The 22156-nt window shown below is 31.8% G+C and overlaps 1 protein-coding gene across 3 annotated transcripts in view; it reads left to right on the top strand.

Annotated features, from left to right (window-relative positions):
- btz (CASC3 exon junction complex subunit) overlaps positions 1-22156 on the top strand; it is a 79202-nt gene that overhangs the window by 35268 nt on the left and 21778 nt on the right. For 2 of the 3 annotated variants that reach the window (XM_085816465.1, XM_085816466.1), the window contains 3 exons: positions 3196-3378; positions 4738-4878; positions 17124-17320. In XM_085816465.1, coding sequence (XP_085672591.1) covers positions 3196-3378; positions 4738-4878; positions 17124-17320 — 521 coding nt within the window. The remainder of the gene's footprint in view (positions 1-3195; positions 3379-4737; positions 4879-17123; positions 17321-22156) is intronic. The other variant, XM_085816467.1, reaches the window with a different exon arrangement.

The following is a 22156-nucleotide window of genomic DNA, read 5'->3' as shown; positions in this document are numbered from 1 at the left end:
CTACGCGTGCTAGCTTAAGGAGACGTCTGTTGCTAAGCTGCTTCTAAAAATGTAATGAGACATCAAAATTATGGGGATAAGACTGACCCCATTGTGATGTACATTGCCATAGGCTAATCAACAAGTAATAAGGAGATATTTGGATTATTAAGTGATTTTTGTGATTCTTCAAAAATTCTCCGCATCTTCTGCTATGTAATTGATATTTTCAGTGATCTAATCCTCAGTCCATTCAAGACTGTAAAATAATGCCTTCCCTAGTCCACTCATCTCATCAAATTACTGCAAGAAACACTAGATCATATCATCACACACACACACATGTAATATACAGTCAAAAGTCTTTAATCCAGACTTGTCAGGACTTCGGCGATTCCAGATTATTGGTTTTTCCGGATTATAGATCATCAGTATAAATCTGGTAAGATGGCATGAAGAAATTATAAAATTAAAAATATGAAACCGTAATTTATGAAATAAAGAGCAATTATGATCTAAAGGGTATCAAAATTTACAAAAAAAAAAGCTTAATATTTATTTGTTTCCCTTATTAAACATTTCTTTCAATGTAAGTTGTTTAAGTTTAGTTTTTTGTGCTAATACATTCTCTTTAATTCTATAAACAGACATAATTTCTTGTTCAGTTACAAAGTTCCGCTCTTCAAGTTCTATAATTGCTGTGTCGAGAATACCGATTAATTTGTCAATCTAAATTTTTTCGTTTTCAATAAACTCTCTGTCACTTTCTTCACTATCAGAAGCGGTACATTGAAACATGCTTTCACTTTGTAGATGCTTTGGCAGCTCCAGAATCGGAAACTCTTTTTGACATAATCGAAAGTTCAAGCTTACTTTTTATAAAATTGCTCCAACAGTCCAAAAAATAATAAACCGGATCCAATTAGAAGATAAGGAACAATGCAATCTGCAACATTAACTGAAATAGATAATTAGATAATTTTAGCCTAGCTTATACCGTCCATTCTACATTAAACGCGCATGTGTAAACATATTATGCGCATGCATTGACGCATGCGCAGAAAGTTTGGAGCTTTGAGGTCCGGATTATGGTTGTCCGGACTAAAGACTTTGGACTGTATATATAAAGTTTAAACATAATTACAATTAATATATTTCTTATAATTATATAATTCTTATATTTCAAATTAAATTAAGAGAGCTAAGCAAGTAAAAGAGTAAGTCTGAATAAATTCCAGTTTACAAATTCATAATTTTTAAGTCATGTTAAAATTTTTTTTAATTTTAAGAGGGCAAGAAATTTTTTTTTACAAGTCTTAACTAGTAAAAGTCAAATTGGTATGGAAAAATTACTTTACTAGCAATGGCCAATAGTAGTGGATATGCATAAAATTGTGATAAAAATTTGTTAATGAGAATTAAAGCCATGTAAAGAAGATTAATTAAAAATGAACAATTGAAAAGATAGTGAGAAAATGCCAACTCTTCAAGTGTAATTAGCTTATTTCACACTCCCAACCATTCAGACATTGTGTTTCGTCTTTGCTATGCATATGAAAATCGAAAGTAGAAATGAAATTAAATGTAAATATTTAATTCCTCAAATTGAGCATACTCATGTTCATATCAAGAATTTCCCTACACGATGTAAATTACTTTTAATTATTTGGAATTAAACACCTTATTTAAGTGCAAAATCACTATAGAACAAAATATAAGTATCGGATCAATGTGATGAGAAAAACTTGTAAAAATGTGAAAATAAAACATTATAACGCAAATGTTAATAAAAGGAGTATATGTAATGTATCAAAAATATTTAATTAAATGAAATGTTAAATTTAAAAATGAATTAGGAGAGAATCTCAGAAAGGCAGGCATTAAATTTAATCTTTTAGCATAAAATATAGAAAGGCTGTATCCAAAACCTTTAATAAGGAGAATAAAGTTGGATGTCTTAGACTGGAAGATTTATATATGTAAGTAGTACAAAGTATAAAAAAATTTAATGTTATTTTTCTGCCTTCTAAGCTTTTACTACTCAGAGCCAATTTATTTTCTTAAGTTACAATTACAGCTTGTTTCGCTTGAAGATTTTTAACATTTACTCTTTTTTCTGTTTCATGACTTTCAGCCAGAAATTTTAAAATTTGCTTACTTATTCGATTTAATAGCTACTTGCACTTTCTAGTCATGCCATAATTACAAGTTTCACCAACCTAATTTATGCTATTCTCGTAAACTTGGCAACAACAAACAAAGCACCTGCCCTTGGGATAGAGAATAATGCAACATTCATTTCAGTTAGTAGAATGATGTACAGAGTAAATTTTTTGTTTTTAAAATTATTCTGGCCTAATTAATTTTTAAATTTAACATTTTCATTTAATTAAATATTTTTTTATATATTGCATATACTTCTTTTATTTACATTTGCATTATAATGTTTTAGTTCTACATGTTTTCCTCATCTCATTGATTTGACACATTTTGTTCTAAAGTGTTTTTACGTTTGAATAAGGTTTTACATTCCAAATAATTTAAATTAATTTACGTAGTGTAGGGAAATTCTTGATATGCATATAAGAATGCTCAATTTGGGAAATTAAATATTTACATTTCATTTCATTTCTACTTTCGATTTGCATAAAAAGGACGAAACACAATGTCTGAATAGTTGGAGTGTGAAATAACTAATTCTCCTTAAAGAGTCGGTATTATTTCACTAGCTTTTCAATTGTTCATTTTAAAGTAATTTTCTTTATATGGCTTTAATTCTCTTTAACAAATTTTAATCACAATTTTATGCATATCCACTAACTATTGACGATTGCTAGGAAAGCAATTTTTCCATAAAAAATTACAAATTTGTAAATTGGAATTTGTTTAGCCATTATATTTTAATTCTTTTATGTTCTTAACTCTCTTAATTTAATTTGAAATTTAAGAAATTTAATAGGAGTATTTCCCTTTAATTATAATTATTTTTAATTAAATCATTGCAGCCTAGGAGCGATATTCTTAATAGTCCTTCCTTACATTTATTTATTTCTTAATATTTTTTATATATAAAGATTATATATAGGTATGTATGATTAATTTATGTTGAAGTTGTTGCATCTTTGATTGTCCAAAAAATTTTTATTTAAATATTTATTTGTTATATATTTCTAATCAAGCAATATATCCTTTGGTAACTGTAATTTCAAATTTTAGGAGTCTTGGTTAATAACCTAAATGGCACTGAAGTATCGAGCATAGGGTTGAAGGGTGCTGGTGATTCTGCTGGTCGTCCAAAGCGCTACTCATCTCTGAGGCAGCGCAGTATGCCGGAAACGACAACATACCAAACACCTCAACAAGCTGTGCCACCACCACATGCTCCATATTATGATGCAGGTTTGTAAGCATATTGTTGCTTTAATGATTTTTAAAAGAAGTGTCTAGGATGTTTTGTATCAACCTTCAAATATAGTTGAATGTTGTTAAGATTCTTAAGGCTAGAGAGGGAAAAATGTATGATGCAGAGTGACTTGTTATCTGGAATTGTAAAGATTTTCTGGAATAACTAATGATAATCCTATGTACAAATTTATTTATTTTTTTTTTTTATTATTTTTTTTTATTTTTATAGACGGTATGTCTTTTTTAATAATATTCAGAGTCTTCAAAAGACCTTTTCCTTCAAACAAAATTTTTTTCCATCAAAACATACACTTCCTGAGAAATTTCCTTGCACTCACATCTGGAATTTTCACTGTAACTGAATTCCTTTTTGTGGTCAACACAAGGGCTAACCTGCCTCAATCAGGAAATTGTTTAAGAGTTCAGTAGAATTTTTAGTTTCTTTCCTTACTTGAGGGGATTATAGCAGAAGCTGCAATAGAATGTGGAAAGTATATATAATAAGGAAATGAAAATAACAAGGAATAATAATAATGGCTAGCTAACATTTGTTTTGTCTTCTGGATTGGCAAATGCTAACTGATTTGATGATTTCGCAGGGAAGAAGATTAATATGATTGCGGTGTAGAAAAAGAATTTGGACCCCCCTCCCCCAAAAAACCTGTTTTTCATTTGAAGAATGAATAATTTTAATTTCACTAAAAATTTGGATGTGACATGATAGCTTTAGTGATAGCATCTTAAAAGTAAATTAATAACCAATATGTTTGGGGAAATAGGAATTGTTCAGATCCACGAAAGTCTGACCTAACAAGCAGAGTAATCTGTTGGATTGTCCGATAACAGGGATTGATTGTACATAGCTACTAATTTGTGTAAAAAGTTGAAACTGCTATAAGCATTGTACAGCTAAATATTTCTTCTCATTTAAAAAGTAAATAAATAAGTTCCAGATTTTTAAAATAACATTGCATGCTGCAAAAATGCAAATTTATATCACTGTTCAAGTGATGAGCCTGAAAGTGAAGTGAAATGTGGAAAATGAAGATGCACATGTTTTTGTTAGCAACTGGAAAAAAAAGTGCATTTAAAAACTTGAGATGCATTCTGCTATGATTTTCATTCGTTGTATCAATTTTTTTTAAAATTTTAATTTCAGTGATCCAGTTAAAATGCAATTTGTTATATTAGTTTTGTAATTGAGGAGTATTTTTTTAACTTTTTGTATTGTTATTAAAAGATGAAAAGTAATTTATTTTTTAAGATGGGAATATTGTTTCACATTTCTTTCTCTAGAAATGGCATGTAAATGTTTTGATTTGATTATACATTTATCTGTGTTTTCTTTGGTAGGATATCAGACTGCATTGTATGCCCCTTCAGACACAGGTGTTCCTACTCCTAGCACTCAAAGCCAAACTGTAGCCAGTCCTCCCATCATGAACCCATCTGCATATCAAACCTTTGGTCCTACTCCCTATACTGACAGTTATGGTGTGTATATGTGAATTTGCATATTGTGTTTGTGCAATTATATATTCCTATGTATTGTGTTTTGATAATTATGCAGTCATTTTCTAATTGTTCAAGTTTGGGACTGAACAGAGGTCCTAAAAAAAAATGTTGTATAGTGGGACCTTTCGTAATGATAATTATTCATTATATGGGATGTTCTTTGCTTGCTTACAATGGGAATAATTTTAATCCATTCCCAAGCCAAGTCCAAAATCATTTAATATCATAAAAAAGTTCAGAGAATATTAAAAATATTTGGAGTTCACTAATTTATTTATTAGTTATAAAAATATTTACATTTGCATATGTGCACAGTTTCTCAGTCTTCTATTTTAGTTTATCCTGAGTCTTTCTAGTCTTCCATTGAAAGCTGAAAGCTCAGCTGTCATTTATGTTTATGCACATCTACGTTTGATGTCAATGCAGATCCAGTTTTCGAGAAGTTGTTTAAAAATTGTATTCCTCTTCAGGATTTTCTGAAATAGTGCTTGGCATTGTTTTTAAACATATCAGTCACTTTCTTCATCACACCTTACCACTCTTGTCAAATGTGGATCTCTTTTCACTTCTATTTAAATGAATTTTTATTTCAAGAATTATAGAATTGATCTGATTTCCATTTCTTCAGAAGGTCTTTGATCATGCATTTCGCATAGTTCCTTGTGTTCTCATCACTCGAAACTTCCCTCCAGACTCCCTCATATTCGTGAACAAGGATGACTTCCTCTTTTCTGTGATAATATAAAAAAATATGCATACTTTTTGCTCCTTTGCCTGTTGCGTCTGTTTTAAATAATTGTGATTTGTGTCTGATGCCAGAACAAAGTATGCTTATTTTGTAAGCATACTTTGTATGGGCTACTCAACACTTGTGAAGACTACTAAAGACACTTCATGAAAGGTTCATAATTAATTTTATTTTTTTAACTGTGAAGACTACTAAAGACACTTCATGAAAGGTTCATAAGTAATTTTATTTTTTTAACTGTTACATGCTTGCAATTGGTCATAGAGGAAAATGTGAACAAATTTTGAAAAATAAATCTGATATTCCTTGTCATCCATCGTGTAACTGACCATCATTTTCATTTGGATTTCAATGGATATGACAGAAGTTTTTTGATATCATATAAAAATATAAATGTAATCATTCTTCCAAGCATGCAGCTTAAGATGCACATTACATTGAATTGGTCTGTTATTGGGACCGGATTCAGATATTGCCGAAAGCTAATGATCTGGCAAAAATTTTGAAGCATAAAAATAATTGCCAAAATATTTACGATACAGTTAATTTGAAGAAAAATCCAGAGGAAAAGTAACATAACAGATATTTATAAAATTAGGAATTAGAAATTTGTAATGTAAATTAAACAAATTGCTAAAGAAATTAGAAGGGGAAAAAATCAGTGAATTAACACATAAAACTGCAGATATCATTTAAATAAGGGAGCTAATGCTGTTACATAAACTAGATTAAATAAGAATCAAAAATCGTCAGTGCCACATTGAAGTTTATGTCACAATTTTATACAACCTCATAAGCTTTCAGTGGTTTGTGTATGACAACCATTATCGGGATCGATAAAATTATATTTGTGATTAATGCAAAAAGATTCAAATCCGGCCTCCTTTTATTCTTCGATGTTGTACTCTTTCCAACAATCTGAGTATATTATAGTGTCATCAGTAATATTTTCCCCGGTAACTTCAAGCAAAATTTTATCAGAGCAGTTAGGCACAGCAATTAAAAAACATTCTTTTGTTTCACGTCAAATCCCACCACCACCCACTGAGGTGGAACAATGCGACCAGCACTGCTTTTTTGATGCGAAAACAGACTTTCGTCAACTTCAACAATATTATGAGTGCCACCTATTTTAACTGACAGTCTAGACATTAATGCATGGCTGCAGACTTTTCTTATGTAACTGTCACAGTCAACAACAGCGCAGTGATTCATATCAAGTTGATGCTGACAAAATTCAGTGGAAGTTAATTCTAAATGCTATGCATAAATGAAACAAATTGCTGTTAAGAAACTAATTCTGTTAAGAAACCCAAAACCAATTTTCAGAACAAGATTCCCCCCCCCCCCGCACATCATTTTTGGTGTTTCTATCAAATTAAAGAAGAGCTTCATTTTATGGTTTTTCATTTCTTTCAGAGTGAATAATTCCTTGTTCCTGGAGAAATTGTATGGAAGATGTTTCATTATTAGGTCAGTTCCAAATTTTCATATCCATGGTAAAGACGATAATAAAAACACAAGCGACCGTTGCATCTTTAGAATTTGTATTCTCATTGCCAATTTTGAAAAGGCATTATTTTTTTAAGTAAATATTTGTAATGATTTTAAAAGTAAGCATTGACAACTTCATATGAGCCAATCTCTTGGCGAGTTTAATAAAATGTTTGCCAATGACTCTAGTCATGATCACAGAAGAGTACAAAAAATAAGATATTCTGTGTCAGTCATCATCGAACTGAGCATCATTTTCATCATTTGGCTTTTGAAAAATACGACAATGTTTTTCTATGCCAGTAAAAATATGAATCTAATCATTGTTCCAAGCATGCAGCTTAAGATGCATATTACACTGAAGTTTAAAAATGAGTGGATTTTGCTGAACTGGCCACTGCCTTTTTAAGTAGGTTTTTAAGCTGTAAGGTGCTGTATTTTCTTGCCAGGTCAAAATATATAATTGAGTTAGCAGTGAACACTTGTTTTTTGCGTATTTTTTGCGTTTTTTGCGTAAGAGTGTGTTCAAATAACATCGTTTTCTGGAAGAACTTGGGTGAAATGGTGAGAAACCCCAAAAAGTGTAAAAATACCATGAGATGATTTATGTATCGGCAAAATGTTGCAAGTAATGAAAGATGAAATGTAATTCGGTTTATTGCACGTGGGGTAAAAAAGATGGGTTGAAGAGTTATCCCAGCTCATTATGTCTTGCGTTATAATACCATGAATACATTTGAGTTTTGTAATCTATGTAATTAAAATAATTAGAATTATTAGTAATTAGATTTTTTTCCCAATTTCCCACTCTATCTTTTTATGAAATATGTAGTATACATGGTATTAATTGGATTTATAATAGATACAGATAATATTTATAATTACATAATATTTTAACCCCATTGTTAAAGTTTTGTAAATAAAATTTAAATGCTTGACTTATAATAAGCATAATAAAGACATGTAGATGCTACCAGTATTGGCTAACAAACTGCTATTGTTGAATTTAAAGGAGGATCATTGTTTAATCATATGGAAAGCAAAAGAAAATATCTACTTTCTAGATTGTCATAAATTTTATAGCTACAAAAACTAAGGATCATCTTCCCCATGTATCTTGAATATTTGTTATTTAACATTTATTCCCAGTGGCTCATGTCATAAATTTTGTAGCTGAACAATTTTAACTTTATTGCCTTTATATCCTTAATATCTGTTATTATGTTGTTTATTGAACTTGAATTTTGTTAAATTAACTTCCCAGTGAAGATTTAGCTTGAAAATAAAGAGCTATTTGCCTTCTTTCCTTAATAATATCGTATGCATTATACTGCTTATGCTATTAGCGAAAAGTATTTTTTATGTGATGTATTTTATCAGAACAGTCTTTCTACTGACATAGAAGTATTTGTAAAGAAACTTTTATATATTTGATATGCTATTATTTTATTTTATGAAAATACTTTAAATGCTCTTTAGAATTTAATTGCATAATAGTAATTAATTATGCATTATTTCTTAATGCATAATTAATGCATATTAAATTAATTAGCATGATTTTCTTAATTCCTGGCTAGTGTTTTATTTTTGCCCCCTCCCCCTTTTTTTGGTTTTATTTTTCGTTAAAGTGTATTAATTTTGATGTTTTGATCAGCTTTTATAAAAAGGAATGCTTATTTATAATTAATAGCATTTTCATGTGTTTCATTGCTTGAGAGCAGCATTAATTTCCCCCCTTTTCATGTTGTAAAGTAAGGCATGTTATGGTTGTTTTAAATCAAAACAATTATTCTGTTTAATATTAAAATTATATTTTTGAGTATTGTGGGCTTTTTAAAAGGCTAGCAAATTAATCATATAATGCGAGTACAAGTGAATTGTTCATGTTTGATGCAGTTTTGCTTGCATACACTAACTTGTCGAAAAGTCAATAAAATATTAAATTTTTTTAATAAATAAAAACAGATCTATAAAAAAACATAAAAATTTAAAGTTGTTACGTAGGTAAGTTGAAAAATAAGTTTCCCCTGTCGACTGTGGTGACATACCTTTATTTTATTATTCTTGTACGAGTACGTTGAGACATTTGTCATATTGCTTGATAAGCTTCAAAAAGTCCTCCAAGAAAAATTCACGCTTTGCATATGGAAGAAGCGTTGAACGGCTATGTGCGAAAGGCGACACAGCAGGAAAACGCGCAAGTCACCGATACACCATTAGGTAGAGGTCGCTGCAAATCAAGCAGATGGCACTGTTGCAGTGCCTGCCAAAGAGGAGACCAGCCTCTCATTTGAGCCCCGGTAGGTATGGAGAGAAGGTGCGTTTTGAATTCGTGGTCAAAGGATGAAGTGAGAGCGGTTATCCGCTATGAATGGGCACGTGGAGTATCAGGAACAGAAATTCATAACCGCCTCGTGGAAGTCTATGGGCCAGGTGTGATGTCGAAGCAAATGGTGCGGAGATGGTGTCGCACATTCAGTGATGGACGTCAGCAAGTGGAGGACATACCGAGAGCTGGACGGACGCGCACGGCCACTACAGATGCAAATGTCAGGAAGGTGGATGATATGATTAGAGCGAAACGGCGTATCACCATCGATGAAGTAGTGGAAGAACTTGGAATCTCACATGAGCAAGCTCAAAACATCATCCACAACATTCTTTGATACAGAAAAGTGTCAGCACGATGTGTGCCCCGACAATTGACCTCGACACACAAGGAACAACGCATGGGGGTCAGCCTGGAACATCTCGTGCGTTACCATGAAGATGGAAATGACTTTCTGTTTCGGATTGTGACGGGGGATGAAACGTGGGTCCACCATTTCACGCCAGAATCGAAGGCCGCATCTATGGAGTGGAAACATCCGTCATTACCTGTCCGAAAGAAGTTCAAGACAACTCCCTCTGCAGGTAAAGTGCTCCTCACAGTTTTCTGGGACGCCCAAGGAGTTTTGTTGCTGGACTTTTTGGAGGTTGGAACCATCAATGCTATGCGCTACTGTGACACCCTGTCGAAATTGAAAGAGGCGATTCGGAAAAAGCGGCCTGGCCTTCTTACATCTGGCGTTCTGCTGTTGGATGACAATGCCAGACCACATTCGGCGACGGCAACGCAAAACCATATTTCAACTCTTGGTTGGGAGCGCCTACACCATCCACCATACAGTCCTGATCTCGCACCAAGCGACTTCCATCTGTTTCCGGCTTTGAAGAAAAATCTGGGGGGAAGGCGCTTTGAAAGCAATACTGAAGTGAAACAAGCCGTTCAACGTTTCTTCCATATGCAAAGCCCTGATTTTTTCCTGGAGGGCTTTTTGAAGCTTATCAAGCGATATGACAAATGTCTCAATATACTTGTTACCTATGTGGAAAAATAAAGGTATGTCATATCTTTAATGTCTCATTCTATTTTTTGACTTTCATACACAACTCTGACCACAGTCGACAGGGGAAACTTATTTTTCAACTTGCCCTCGTATTACTACAATTAAAATAATAATTCTTTTATCTATATCTTTGTGGAATTCTCATTCTTTGCTAATCATCTAATACTTGAATAAAATAACTTTGTGCAATTTCATTATAAACAAATGAAAAAAAAATTCAGCATAAAAATTAGCACAAATAAACACAACTATAATCCTGAATGTAGTTTCATTATCAATGGATACAGTAGAAAGTTGTAGTGCTTTATTTGGAAGTTTGAGTGCTTAACTGGAAGAAGAGATGTGGAACTTAATAAAGATAAATAAATAAATAAATAAATAAAAAGCATATTTTTCCATGCCTCTGACAGGAATGCAGTGGAAGCTACTTTGCTCGTAAGATTGTAATGCAGGAAAATGTTTTAAGCTTCTTTAAAGGAATCCAAACTGAGGAGCGAATTAATGTGAATGGTAATTTTGGCTTCTAAAAATTGGAAGTTGTAGTTTTTATCTCAGCAATTTAATGATGTTAAACATTTTTTTCATTTTCTTCTTTTATACTAGAGCGAAGTTCAATCCTAAAATAATTTATAAATCCAAATAATCCAAATAATTCTGTCATGTTTTCTTTAAATGTTAAAATCTTGCAAATGTTGCTGCATTGAGTGCATCTGAGTACTTAAGAAGCGTTGTGAATTCTATTATACTGATTTTTAAATACAAGTACGGTTATGACTAATCAAGTTTCATGGCAAACAAAGATATTTCTTCTTCTATGAGTATTTGTACCAGCAAAAAGAAAGCTTTGGCATTTATATGCATAATCTTGAATATAGAATTTTATGAATGTTTAATTTGCACTTTTGAGTACAGTTTGTTCATAACACATGTGAGACAAGCTTCCTAATGACTCTCTGACTTTTCCTCCCTAACTCTGAACACTTTTAATATAAAATTTACTTTGAGTTGAATTTAACTGTTCTGTATCTTGGATGCACTGGTCATAAGATCAAGTAAGGAATTTCACATGAGTGATTTTCGTAAACCTGTCACCTTGCCATCACGTGCTCAATTTGATTATTTACATAAAAAAGTTAGTAAAAAATTTTATAATTCTGTTCCATATGCCATTCATTTATTCCTAACTCCTGCCATTTAAAAAATTCTGAAAAATTCTCCTCTGTGGAACGGTGTTTGCTACACCAGGATGCCTGAGCCTAGGTTCTACCCCTTGTAGAATAAATTAAAAAGTTCTAAAGTTCACAAAAAGAACCAGGTAATGATCTTGAATGAGGTTAAATAACTAAATATTAACATGTGAAACACCTATCTTCGAAGATAAACGTGAAATGGAAAAGCTGATGAAGACACTCATTTTAAGATAATCAACTAAAAATAACTGCAGGTCAGTGAAACCGACGAGCTGGTGAGCAATAAGAAAATACTGGTGACAATTAAATAATTCATAAAGATAAAGCAAAAATGAGACTTAACTCAGAATACTGTTCAATTTTCATTTTCTGCAATTCTCATTAAATACATTGCAGCTTTGAAACCTGCGGAAAGTTTATTGGCTACAGTCCTGGCTTGGCGAATTTTATCAATAAATATAAGAATGTTGTTCAGGAGTTATTGCACTTTATTATCAAATAACCAGTTAGTTACTGCGTTTGCTTCCTTCAGGATTTGAAGTCTTTGACCTTTGACCTTTAACTGTACTTAGGTTTGGCAGTTGTGTTTACTTCCTTGCTAGTGTTGTTTTCATCAGAGTTTTTCAGATTGGGGAATTCTTCCTTCGTCCAGCTTGGTGGGGGGGAGTGTCTGATTCTTAACTTTTCTTTCAAACTTCTCTTGGTATGCTTTACAACCACGGTAACTACTCACGTGTCCCTGTCCACAGAAAGAGCAGGTGGAAGTATCCTCAGGCTTTTTGGGGCAAATTTTGGTACTGTGATTTTTACAGAGGTGCTGCATATGGCCGTAATCCTGGCATCAGTAGCATTGCATCGGATGCTTCCTAGGAGCAAACTTCTCTACCTTCACATTGAAACTGAACATGTTGTTAAGGTCGAAAATAGCATTTCCAGCTTCGTTTCTTAGTAGCTCCATGAAGAAGATGGGTAGTTTTTCAGTAATTCTATGTCGGTTTCTAGTAAATTGCTGGACTTTAATAATTGGGAACTTCCTGCGCTTTAAGTCATTGAAAATCGCCTTCTCAGTGATGGTTTCTGAAATGTTTTTCATGATTGCTTTAACGTTCTTCTCACTTGGCAGTTGATAAGTATGAAAAGGAACACTTTTTTCATTCGGTTTGTAGGTCATTTTTAACATAAACATAGATACTGTTCATTTTCAGGTTAGCATCGTATTCATCTGTACAATGGGTTTGGAAAATTTCGTCTAACTTAAGCCATTCCGTGGAGTTTCGCCGAAACACAATGGGTGGGGGCATTTTCGTCAAGGTAGCTCCTCCTTCTTTATTAACATTTCTCCTTTTGGGCTGTTCAAAACGGTTTTCGTACGTGAAATTTGTAGATTCCACTTTCTCTGGAGATTTAGCAGGATTTTTAGGTTTTATCCATCCTTCATCAGGTTCTTTATCAGTATCCATCTGGTTTCAGGTTCGGCCGGGGGTTATCAGTACATTTCAGCTTCTTGGCGTGTAGAGTGTCTTGCAAGTCCATCAGCGTTGCTCGGGGTTTACGACTCATTTTGTCCATTAAATCCTCAATTCCTCGCTCTTTTATGTGATTCATTCATTCTTTTTCCAAGTTTTTCGTCAGGTCAGTATCCATGTCAAGTCTGGGTGGGTCTTTTTTTATCTTCCCCTTCTTGACAAAATCATCTTTGCACCATTTTGCTGGTTAGGACCTTGTGGATCTTGAACAGCATTCAGAATTTAAATCATCATCTTCAGTCCTAAAAAACGACATTTTTGTCACCCGAAGGTAACAGAAACTTCAGTAAAAATTACGATTACTGATCGCCTACGGAACTAGGTTAGTATCAGATCAGAGTAAGAGCGCCACGAAAATACGTGCTACACGTTCAACGTCTCAGCTCCTCTCTATTCTGAAAAATGTTGTTTCTCCTGTTTATCACTCTACTGTCAATGACATCACTTATGAGAGATTTTCCTTCGTCTCCTTTGATTTCAAACAAAGGACATGTTGGCTCCCATTCATCTCTAAACTCATCACTTTTTTTTTTTTTTTTTCTCTAAATGTTTGGAATAGTATGCTTTTCTGATTTCTTTTGAACTTGTAAATAAAATTCTGTTCTCATTTGTGGAAGACAGAATCCAGATGTTTATACATTGGACATTTGCAAAATATCCTGTAATGTGTTTTTCATACATAGGGCAAACCCTCACGTCTTGAAAATTCAAAATAAGTGAACACATGCAGTATAAAACATTGAAGATAGTTGGAAAGGTCTTCAAGTAGCATTCTGTTATTGGGATAAGCATTTTAACTTTCAGTTTTGCAAGTCAAAAATATTTCTTGCATTACTTACTCTTGAATTGGCTTTCATGGAAACTTCCAAAAGTTTCTTGCATAGCAGTCTCATAAGTAATGCAACTTCCACTATATTCCCATGAAAGCCATGGAGAAACATGGCTTTCTCCTACTGATCAAACCATCCATCTTCCATGTGAAATGTTATAACTTCTGCTATGTTTGCTATTAACAGGACCTACTTGATAAAGTTAGACTGAGCTCTCATGGAATTGCAGTCAGTGATATTTTCTTGCTTATTTTTACTACTTTTTATCTTAAATTTCTTTTTCTTTCTTATCTTTTTCTCAGATTGTCTAAATTATTTATATCTGTAATATTTGTCATACATAAACATATTGCTTGATATTATCCCTTCAAAACATCGTCCGGGGATATGAACTCATTCTTGAAACACGTAAATGTTTAGAAAATGGAATAATTTGAGATTCGACCATCTCATTAAGTGCATCTGTTCATTAAAGGTTTGCATGTTGAAGTAGGGTGACAACATGATTAAAAAAATATTTAAAAAAATTCTTCTCTCTAAATTTCAAATAAGTGTGTAACATTAAGTAGACTTAAACTTTGCAATCAGTGTATTATTGGATATTAGAAACTAATTTAATTTAAGGCACTTTATTATATGAAATAACAGTTATTACAAATTGTTGTTAAGAAATTCAAATAAAATGGTTCTTTAAATAATTAACGTAACTCTCTTCAGTAATGATTTTTATAATGCAGAAGATTATTATGTAATATTTATAATAATTGAAGATTATTTTATAATACTGAAGCTCATTGATTGGGAAAACTGTTTTATATCAGACACAATGTTATCACTATTGAAAGCAACAGATATGTTGAAAAAACGTTTTAAATTACTGTTTCAATGCCCATAAATTTCATACTTCTCTTCTTGATATTTGAAAAAAAAAAATTAGTATATTTTTCAGTCTTATTAAAATATATTTAATACCACTTAAAAGCTAATGCCTATAATATGTATGTTAACTTTTTCAATTCAAAAAAATGAAAGACTTAAGAACTAGGAATACCCTTTAATTTAAATTATGCATAATATAAATAATAATAGTATGGTGTAATAGAATTTTTTAGTGTTTTCAAGAATAACAAGCTGAACCTATTTTTAGCAAATAATATTTAATAGTGTACCAAGTATATATTCAAAGTATATAGGGTTTATATCATAGCACAAAATAAACAAACAAACAAATGCTTTGTTATTTATAGTTTGCAGTAAAAAAAAAAAAAAAAAAAAAAGCACTAATTTTTATGCTCAGTAATTTTAAAGCCTAATATAAGCCACTGTATCATTGCATTTGCTTGTGTTAATGTATTTTATTCATCTTTGTCACTTATCCTTATGCTTTATACCTGTGTAACTTAAATCCCATCTTCCTCCACTAAACTTCTTTGTTATGTTTACAGTTTACAATACATGTGATCTTTGCACCAAGTCTCTTTTCTAGTTTAGATTGGGTACATGCTATTTCTATTTGCTTTGGCTTATAAAAGCATTCTGGGAGCAGTAATGTAAAACGTTTCTGTTCTTTAAAAAGTGTCATGCAACAACATAATGCTGGAATAATTTCTGAAGTTCCACTTATATGATATGTGATGGAATATGACCTAGTAGGAAAAGTTGTTTTGCAAATGTTTTGAAACATTAACTGTCTGAAAAGCTAGTCTAAAGTGAGGGTGGGAATCTCCACTAAAAATACTCCGTTAGGACTCCGAAATTCTAAATTATAAGTGGATTCTTGCTATGGTAATATTTTCACATACAAAAAAATTCACAATAATTTAGTACAATACTTGTTTGAATTCCTTGCAAGACAAATAGTGATTTATTTAAAAATGTGCTATAGATTTAATTTAAATTCATTACATTGGGTAGGAAAATAGGCTGGCATAAGTTTCTAATCTTTTGTTTATATCAAATATTATTTATTATTTCCATTGAAAATTTATTTTAATATGTATAAGCAATGCATAATTTCTTGTATATCTTTTCAATTTATAGGTGGGATAAACAGTTTTTAGTAAAATCTTTAAAAGATGTTATGAAAAGGAAAATAAAAGGATAAAATATCAGCAAAATGATGCCTTTGTAATTGCACTGCAAGCAGTACGCTAAAAGTAATATTTCATCTAGAGAAATGCTAATTTTGGTAACTTTTAAATTGAATAATCTCATTTTAATATTTGAGCGATAAATCATGCAAAAACATAATAAAGCCTAGGATCACTTTTTTTTTTTCTTTTTAGCATTAAACTAGTAGCATTGTTGAAAACAAAATATGAGGAATACTGCTTATGTAGCTGCATATGTTATTTTTGGTATAGTAGCTCTGTTAATTACTCAGAATTGCCTTATTCGATATAGCAGTCTCTGCGATACAAGGCTAGGCACTTTCCAGCTGCTCTTGCTTTCATGTGTTTTCCTTTCTGGCTGTGGCATGATAGTTTTAATAGTTAAGTATTTTGACTGTTTTAATGGATAAAAGACGTTTTAATAAAATTCAACTTTTGTTAGTCATTAGTGTCAATTAAATATGTCTGATTCATTTGGAAAGATGACATATAAATTGCTTTTGAAGATAGAAAACCTTGTCATATTCTGCTGAAATGTATCAAGCCTCTTTATTGGAGTTAAAGAAAAATTTACTTGATTAATTGATTTCTTTTTATCTTTGCCTTTTAACTGGATTGAGTTCATTGAATTTATTAAACTTGTGCCTGTTTCTTGCGTGTACATATTACTTGATTGTATAAATCTGAAAAATTGTGAATTTGTTTTAAAAACAAGTCCTCTAATGCCTCACTGTTCATTGTGTTTGCTTTTAGAATTGTATTTGTGCTCTTTGCTAGCCACTTGAGCATTCCATGTATACATAACTGTAGATTTACTTGCAGTTAGTTAACTAAATGTGATATTGTTAATAAATTAATGAATAGAATCTGATATAATTTTGAATGCATACATTAATGTGATATTAAATTTGATTAATACCATTTATGTATAATAAGGTATACGACTGCCCGTCACAACTCCTCCTAGATTATTTCCTCAAGTGACAGTTCCAGCTGGCCAGCCAATCTTGGCTCCACCACCATGCATAACACCAAGCCCAAGCATAATGAATTTTGCTCCTCCACCCCCACCAGCAGGTTATCATCAGTTTGCATATCAACAGTATGCAACACCACCACCACCTCCTCCACCAGTAAGTGGCTATATCCAAAACACTTTCTGTAAGATAATTATGTGAATTATGAAATGGTACATTTTAAAATTTCATAAAGAAAGAATTTCAGAGGTTGGACAAAAATATGGGAACACCGTAATAAAAACATATTATTGAGACTAATACATAGAGTGTTGGAAAACTGATGGCATTCGAAACAGCTTGCAGTCTTCTCGGAATGAATAAATAGAAGTCTTGTATCCTTTGCAAGGGAATCTTGTACCATTCTTCCTGTAGAAATTTGGACAAGTTTAGTAAACGATGATGGCGGTGGATAATGCTCACACAGATTTCTCTCCAAAATAGACCACAAAGGCTCAACAGTATTGATATCTGGTGACTGTGGTGTCATGGTAGATGTGAAAGTTCATCCTCATGCTTGGAAAACCAGTCCTGGACATTGTGCGCTGATTGAACAAGAGCTCTGTTGTCTTGGAATACAGCATTACTATTGGGGAACAAAATTTGTATCCATGGGATGGACATTATCAGTGGTCGCATAATCCTTGGCAGTAATGTGACCTTGCATAGTGATGATGGGTTCCATGGAATACCATGATATAGCCTCGCAAGCCATGACTGAACCCCTGCCATGTTTCATTCTCAGCAGCAAACAGTCTCTGTCATGTGCTTGGAACAGCATTCGCCACATGTAAACTCAAAGTCAAAAACAACGTGAAGCAAGACTTATCTTACCAAATGACAGTCTTCAATTGCTCTACAGTCCAGGTTTTATGACTTTGGCACCACTTTCTCCTCTTACAGGCATTTTGATCACTGATAAGTGGCTTTTGAATTGCAACTTCCACCAAAATACCCTGCTTATGGAGGGTATGCTTATCCTGACCCTGCTTATGCTGCTTTACATTTGAGTTCATTTAGCTTCAGCATAATGCATTCACAGTTGTACAAAACATTGTCTCGATAACGAATGACACTCTATCGTACAGGTGACGTTAGTGAGCAAACAAATCAGTGCCACTAACAGCTTTTGTAAAACATGCAGTTCAAACATGCATTTTATGAGATGTTTTCATATTTTTGTCCAGCCCCTGTAAGTTATTGAGCACACTAGAGAAATTCTTGTTTCATGTTACATTCTTTGAGATGCTTCCACAGGTTCAGCTTTTTGGCTTAGAATACATGAATGGAACATGATAATAAATTTTATTTTTGATAATGGATACACATATGATACAGAAATGTAATAGTTCAGTTTGGAAGCGGGGTTCATTTTACAATTCTCAGTTTTGAAAAATAGTTTTTTAGCTTATGTAAATAATACATTAAATTTTACATTCATATTAATTAAAATAAAATCTTTATGTGCAAATAAGATAAAAAGAGTAATGTAGAGAAGTCATTATGTATGAATTAAATCTGCTTTTCTGATGCGATTTTCTTTATTATTGATTAAACACTTTTTGTACTGGACTTTATAATTGAAGAAAGCCATTTATGTTGTTTGTAAGAAGCTAAAATTATTTCATTAGAGTTTTCTCTAAAGATACTCATGAAAGTATTTATTAAATCTCTGTATGAAACAAGGAAAGTACATCAACATGTGGTGTCACATTGGCACTTGTAATTTCATACTTGAGAAGTTTATTAAAAAATTAATTGAAAATTATGAAATTCATTAATATATATATATACTAAAAATTACATATTGCATAAAATACTGAGTTACATTATTTTTATTTTCTATACAGTGGAGAATTTTTGATATTTTAAATTTAGTGAACTAATTTTGCACGTGAGAGAGAATTAATTTGTTGCATGTTGGTTTAAAATTCTTTCCTGCTAGAGCACACGTGCTTTATATTTGTTTTTCAAAATATTTTCAGTCAGTTAATTGCAAAATTACATTAAGATCTAAATTAACTTGTATTGCAAGTATATTTATGGTATGTGCATGCACTAATAATAATGAATGAAGTATTATACTGTGATTTGTATTTTGCATAAAATTAAAATTAACAATTACAAGATTAGGATGGTTTCTTAATAACAATGAAAACACATTTTTTTGCTAAATTTTTTAAGAAAACTTTGCTTATATTAACCTTCTACAAGTTAAAAAGAATTAGTTTATTATTATTTTTTCTAGGATGAATATTCAGAATGTGTATGCATTTCACAAGAATATTCAGAGTGTGTCTGCATTCTGCAAATTAATATTTTTTTGACAAATTTGATGTGTGAATGTAATATATGTAAAAAAAAAGGATTTATTTTAATAACTTACTGCAATATTATATGTGTATTATAAATTTGATTAATTGTTAAGATAGCAATGCAATAACCACTTAAAGTGTGTTTAATGAATCCATTTTTCTCTATCAAATCTTACTGTAGTAATATAATTTTTAATAGCTGAAAAACTTCATTGTAGAGATACATCACACATTTGATGAGTGATAAAATTTAAATATAGGTTTACTTATACCATTAACGGACTGTAGAGATTTTAGTTCAGAATGGAAAATCATAGGCATTACTTTGCACTTAAATTCTACAAATATATAAAAGAGAAATGCAGTATCCATTCTCCTTTTACTTATGCAAGCATCAGTTTAGTAATCAACATAAAATTTTTTATGTAGGTAGTTGTTGGGCTAGATAAAAGTATAGATCAACAAATATTTCAAATTTCAGCTCTGTTCTTGATGTATGGCTTATAATTGTAATACAAGAACTGGAGATAACTTGTATACCATAGTTGTCTTATATATCAGCCATGTTTACTTTAAAATTTTCAGAAATCATTGTATTCTTGTGCAATGGTGAATTTTCAGTCAGGCAGTTATGACAACTGCAGGTAGCTCGTGCAATGTATCAAATACCGGGACTAATTGAAAACAAATTTGCTTTAAAGGCAGCATCTTAATTTTTCATAAAAAAAAAAGAAGACAGTTCTATTACAATTGCAGACTTTTTATTCTCTTCATTTCTAGTGAATCACAGAATTATTGTAGCAATAGATGTAAGGTAATAGCAGAAGCTGTAATCAGTCAAAGCCATAATCTTAACTTTTTTCCCCACTATCTGCTAGAAAATATGACATATATACAAATGCATAAATAGCATGTTTGAGTAAATATTATCTGCTACCTATATGAAAACGTGTGTAAAACATTATACATGTACAAATATAGGGTTGTCCAAAATAAAGGAAACATTATGCTTTAAAAATGCTAATTTTGTTTTTATTGATTGCGCAGTAAACTGTAAAAGTAGTCTTCTCTTTTCTTTTTCATGTGATTATTTTTCTCCCATTGTTAAGGCAGTGTAAAATTGCGAATTTCAGTTATGGTTTGTAAAGTTTGGTTCCTAGTAAAGAAAAATAACTAACTTGACTGAATTCTTAACAAGTCAGGTTTTTTGTGCCCAGCTAATTAGTGCATCTATAACCTCAGTTACAAAATTATTGCAGGTATTGAGAAGTACTATGTTTGAAGACATGACAGCATACAATATTCATGGCAAAAACTACCTGAAGTACCTGTAAGATTTAATCGTGAGAGGAAAGCAGACTTATTGACAGATTCAGAAGGATCCTAAAGATAATTATTTCATCAGAAAGAAAAACCGCTGTGATAAAAATAGAGATACCAACTATAACAGATTTTCTATAATTATTACTGATTCTACTGTGATGTGATTATGGGATGTGAAAAAAGTGTTATGGAAAATACCGAGTTTGAATAGCATAATTTTGCTATGCACATTTTTAAAGTGAAAAATCAAAGCTTATGGTTGTACCGATATGTCATATATCATATCAGCGCCAACAGTTACAGTGATGTTACGATCAATATGTCAGATCAACTCATCCATTGCATAGACCTTGCATGCAAATGTCACATGAGCTATGTCAAACTTTAACTTGTTGAATCTGTAAATGCGTACACGATTTTTATATATATTTATATTAAAAACTGTTTTGATAAATACACTTATCATGTCACTTTAAAGAGGCAAAAATTTGTGGTAAAGAGCAGCCATGTTTACTTTATGTAAAATTTTCAGAAATCATTGTATTCTTGTGCAATGGTGAATTTTCAGCCAGGCAGTTATGACAACTGCAGGTAGCTCGTGCAATGTATCAAATACCGGGACTAATTGAAAACAAATTTGCTTTAAAGGCAGCATCTTAATTTTTCATAAAAAAAAAAAAAAAAAAAGAAGACAGTTCTATTACAATTGCAGACTTTTTATTCTCTTCATTTCTAGTGAATCACAGTATTCTAATTGCTTGTGCTAACCATGTGAATTCTTTATTTCAGTCATCATTGTTGCTCCACTTTAACCATAGAAAAAAAAATTGCATATAGAAGGACTAAAGCAATTACTCTGTTTTGTTACAAAATGCTCCAATTTTCTTAAGAAGTGATGGAAGCTTGTTATATCTTTATAATGTATTTGCAGCACAAGACACTACAGTCAAAAGTCGTTAATTTGGACACCCATAATCCGGACCTCAAAGCTACAATCTTTCTGCGCATGCGTGTAAGACCTTTACGGCTGCGAATATGCGTGTGCGCGTGCGCAAAATACATTTACGAATGTACGTTTAATGTATAACAGACGGTATAAGCTAAGCTAAAATTATCTAATTCAGTTAATGTTGCAGATTGCGTTGTTCCTTAATCTTCGAATTGGATTCGGCTATATGTAACGGATCTACAAAGCGAAAGTATGTTTCGAAGTCCATAAACAAAAAGTGGAATTGCTGCAAAAAATGGATAAAGGCATATTCTTTGTTTATCTAAACTTTGTTTATCTTTAACGCCGCGGCGCGCAATGAATTGG

Source organism: Stegodyphus dumicola, chromosome 5 (genome assembly GCF_044657685.1).
Source record: "Stegodyphus dumicola isolate Sdum_Otavi_A_Nest chromosome 5, ASM4465768v1".
Taxonomy (NCBI): Eukaryota; Metazoa; Arthropoda; class Arachnida; order Araneae; family Eresidae; genus Stegodyphus; species Stegodyphus dumicola.
Note: the sequence above shows the minus strand (reverse complement) of the source record. Positions and strands in the feature narration are given on the sequence as shown.